This window comes from Argiope bruennichi, chromosome 7 (assembly GCF_947563725.1).
Source record: "Argiope bruennichi chromosome 7, qqArgBrue1.1, whole genome shotgun sequence".
Classification (NCBI taxonomy): domain Eukaryota; kingdom Metazoa; phylum Arthropoda; class Arachnida; order Araneae; family Araneidae; genus Argiope; species Argiope bruennichi.
The window spans coordinates 60,341,589-60,346,134 of NC_079157.1; the positions used below are offsets into that span (position 1 = coordinate 60,341,589).

Genomic DNA, 4,546 nt, shown 5'->3' on the forward strand with positions numbered 1-4,546 from the left:
GTTGGGCTTTGAAACAAATGATACATTGATGAACGATTTTTCTGCAGCTATTACGTCCATTTAGAGGCCAAAATTTTTCTCTAACAAGATATAGCAAGGAAGAAGCACCAACATGTAAATATTTATTATGAAAATGCTCTATTATAATTAGAGTTAATCTATGGCCTTTTGGCAAAATTATTTGATGCTTTTTATTAAAACTAAAATTACTATTACCCAACCGTCCTCCGACTCTTAACAATCCTTTAGAATCCAAGAAAGGATTCAAAGTTTTTAATTTACTACCAGGAGGCACACAGTGGTGTTTTTGGAGACTACTGACGTCTTTGGCAAACTCTTGGATTTGGACATTTTTAATTAAAAATGTCTCTGCATAGTTTGATTCCTCAGCATTCAGTGGACCTGTTGTCTTCACTGCTTCTTTTAGGTTCTTGACAAACCTGAAAACATAACTTAAAATACGAACAATTTTACTATTATTATTACTTATATCTAATATGCACTGTAAAAAACTAGGAATATTACAAATGGAAAGATTAATCATAGGATCATTATTCAGTTCAGAGTTCTTTGCAGTTCTTTTCACCTCAAGAAGATATTCATCATCTGAGACACCAGGATCGTCATTGAAGTTTGGACAGCTACTAGATGAAAGAAAAGACGGTCCATTCCACCAAATGTCCAACTGTTGGATCTTTGAAGGGAAAACTCCTCGTGATATCAAGTCCGCAGGATTCTCAGTAGTATTTACATAATGCCATTGGAAGTTCTTAGTATACTCTTGAATCCTAGCGACTCGATTAGCTACAAAAGTTTTCAACGATGTAGGTGGAGTTTTGATCCAAGCAAGCACCACAGTGGAGTCCGAGTACAAATGTACTCCATCAATGTCTAGTTTCAAGGATGACAGAACCTTAACGGTAAGCTTGGAAAGCAAATCCGCTGCACACAGCTCCAAATGAGGGATACTAATTTCTTTGATGGGAGCCACTCGAGATTTGCTGCATAAGAGTGACACCTTTATCTCACCAGACCTTGACAAAGACCTGGTGTAGACAGCACAACCATATGCATTTTTCGAAGCATCTCCGAAGCCTATCAGGTCTACTTTCAGAACTTTAGAACATAACACATGACGATCTATGTTTACATTTTTCAATTGACTCAATTCAGAACTAAATTTTTCCCACTCTCTATTTAAGTGTAAGGGAACTTCATCGTCCCAATCAATTCTCAAAATCCACAACTTCTGCAAGAACATCTTCGCTGTGATTATCAAAGGTCCTAAGAGGCCTAAAGGATCAAACAATCTGGATATGTCCGATAGCATTGTTCTTTTTGTTGCAGGTCTCACAATTTTTTGAACACTAAAACTAAATCTATCCTTTTCAGGATTGAATTGTAATCCCAAAGTTTTTAAAGTTGCTGAATTGGGGTTATCGAAATTGTATTCTCGGTCCGACATTGGTACATTTTGTAACAAAACTGGATTATTTGAGCTCCATTTGTGAAGCTCCATACCAGCTGATTTTAACAAATGTATTAACTGGTCTTGTAGTTCAATGGCAGAAGATAAATCCTTGGTACCACTGAGTATATCATCGACGTAAAAATCTTTGCCAGCAGCAGCGGCTAAAGGATAGTTGTTCCGCTCATCACAGCATATTTGTTTTAGTACTCTGGTCACCAAGTAAGGAGCGCATTTGGTTCCGTAGGTAACAGTGAGCAACTTAAATACACGTAAATTCTCTTCCTCTAAATCCTTCCATAAAATACATTGTAAATCACACTGATCTGGATGTATCCAAATTTGACGATACATCTTTTTTATATCGGCGGTGAAAACTATAGAATGCTTTCGAAATCTCAACAAAATAGCGAACAAATCATCTTGGACAACGGACCCTGAATACAAATTATCATTAAGTGATTGTCCAGATGACGTTGCCTCTGATGCGTTAAAAACAACGCGTAATTTTGTAGTACTACTTTCTGGCCTAAAAACGCCATGATGAGGCATAATGTACCTTGGAGTTTCGCAAGTTGCCTGCATATGCCCCAAATTCTCATACTCAGTTAAAAATTCGCTGTATAGTTGCCTATACTCTGGTTCTCTCTTCAAACGTTGCCAAAGTGAATTAAATCTTTTAGTAGCAATGTGTTTTGATTCGCCTAAACATGGGGGGTCTATTTTAAACGGCATTTTAACAACATAGCTTCCATCGTCATTTCTGAAATGTGTTTTCATGAAATGATCTTCACATATTAAACTCTCATCATTTTGTAATTTATCCCCCTCAACATCTTCAATTTCCCAAAATTTCCTTAAATTTGCATCCAAATCTTCTATTACCAACCCACAATGAACAGTAGTTTCGTTTTCTAATGGAACACTTCCGGCAGCAACAAACCCAAACACAGTATTTTGAAAAACAATGTCTGTTCCCGGAAACCTAATTTGACCCGATCTTAAAAGTTCATAGAATATTTGGGCACCTAATAAAATATCCACCTCTCCAGGTTCATTGAAACTCACATCCGCTAAATTGAAACTATCTAATTCTAGCGTATCAATGTCAAATTGTTTGGAGGGGATACTATCTGTTATATGCGGCACTACCAATAGCTCAATTCCCTTTTCAAAGCTTCTGCTTACGTTCGAAATTTTCGTTTTTACGATCCAGTTAATAGCAGAAGATTGATTTAGTCCAGAAACCAAAATGTTTCGTCTTTCTTTTTTCAAATTCAGTTTATCGGCTAACCGTTTTGAAATGAAATGACTCATACTACCAACATTCAGCAACGCACGTGCACTCATAAACATTCCTACATTATTTTGAATCATTACATTTGCAGTACTTAATAAAACCATTTTGTTTAGATTTAAGTTGGTAGCAGTGAATGAATGCGTACTGTTCGCAGGTGACTCATTCGTCAGTTGTGAAGAATTATGACTAGGATTTTCAATTCGCGGAATGAATACATTTGACGTTGGATTTAATTCCGCGTTAGCATTTTGCGAACGAGTTTCAGTTTCGCTTTGAGTATTTCCCAAGTGCAAAAGAGTGTTATGTCGTTTTTTGCAAATGGAGCAACTGGATTTTGAATAACAGTTAGCAATTTTATGGTGATTTAAACAATTAAAACATAATTGCTTATTTTTAACGACTTCTATTCTCTCATTAACAAGCATATTTTTGAACACAGGGCATACATTCAGGGAATGATTTTCATTAGATTTACAAATTACCCATTTCGGAGTTTTAACTTCCGATACAAATGCTTTTTGTGGACTGTGTTCTTTACGATATTTTTGAGAATGGTTTACAATTTGCGGTCGTGAAAACACATTACTATCATTTTTGAATTTTGACAATACATAAATATCGCAATGCCTGGCCAAATCTGATGGCACATACCAAGATTCCCCTTGTTTCACGCCAATATGAATTTGTAGTTCACGATCTAATGAATCAAATATTTTTTCGGAAACCATGAGTTCACAAACTCCCTTAAAATCATTTACCTTTCTTAATTGACAATAATAATCAAAAGCTGCACTAAGTCGCGATGCAAACTGGATATAGCTTTCGTTTGGACGTTTTTTCGCTTTACGGAAATTATTTAAAACTTCTTGTGGGGTGGACTGAAATTCTTTTAACACTAATTCTTTTAATTTGTCATACACACACAATTCATCTTCATTTAAATATATCATTAAATTGGTAACTTTTTCGCCTAAAATATTTAATAGGATCTCTGATTTGAATTGTTCTGGGACATTTTTGGTTTTGAAAGATCTTTCAAGCGATTGGAAAAATAAATTATACGACTCTGCTCTTGTAGGAACAGGAATAGTTAAAGTTTTGACACTTTTTATCAAACTTTCTAAGCTAAAATTAGAATCAGAATCGCTATTTGTTACATTAACCTTTTGTGTTACATCTTTTTGTAACTTCGCAAGCTCAAGTTGTTTTTCTAATTGCGCGAGTTTAAGTTTTTCATTTTTCTCGTATTTTTCTAATTGCGCGAGTTTAAGTTTTTCCAATTCTAGTTTCTGTTCTTCATTTTTCTCGTAATCTTTTTTCCTATCAATTATTGACTCAACTACAGTTTTTACGAATTCATAATTATCTTTATAGATCTCGCTCTTTTCAATTAAATCTTTAATAGTAACTACTTTGACACCCGAAGGAATATCAATTTCTAGTTCCTCGGCAACTTCAATTAATTCACTCTTTTTAAGTTTTGAAAGCATTTTGAAAAGAGAACTCTGAATATATGCCACTCATAAAAACGAAACTAATACACAAATTTGGAAAACAAAAGTATACTCACAGTTACCCTGAAACCAAAACGGACATAATAATCCAATCATCGGATAGTCCAATCATAGGAATTTACACTTTATATCCATTGAAGATCACTCTAAGGATTCAGAATTCACTGAGAACAATATCAAATAAACACACGCGGCAAAACAGAAACACTTGCCGACTTCTCAAAACTCTCGATGGTTCAATACTGCGTAGTCGACGGACCACTT

The 4,546-nt window shown here is 35.0% G+C and overlaps 1 protein-coding gene across 1 annotated transcript; it reads right to left on the bottom strand.

Moving 5' to 3' along the window:
• Window positions 1-386: 386 nt before the first annotated feature.
• LOC129975389 (uncharacterized) lies at window positions 387-2,053 on the bottom strand. Its single transcript, XM_056088452.1, has 2 exons — window positions 587-2,053; window positions 387-440 (listed from the first exon to the last, which is right to left on the bottom strand). Exons 1-2 carry the CDS (start codon window positions 2,051-2,053, stop codon window positions 387-389), a joined length of 1,521 nt encoding a protein of 506 aa, XP_055944427.1.
• Window positions 2,054-4,546: the final 2,493 nt, after the last annotated feature.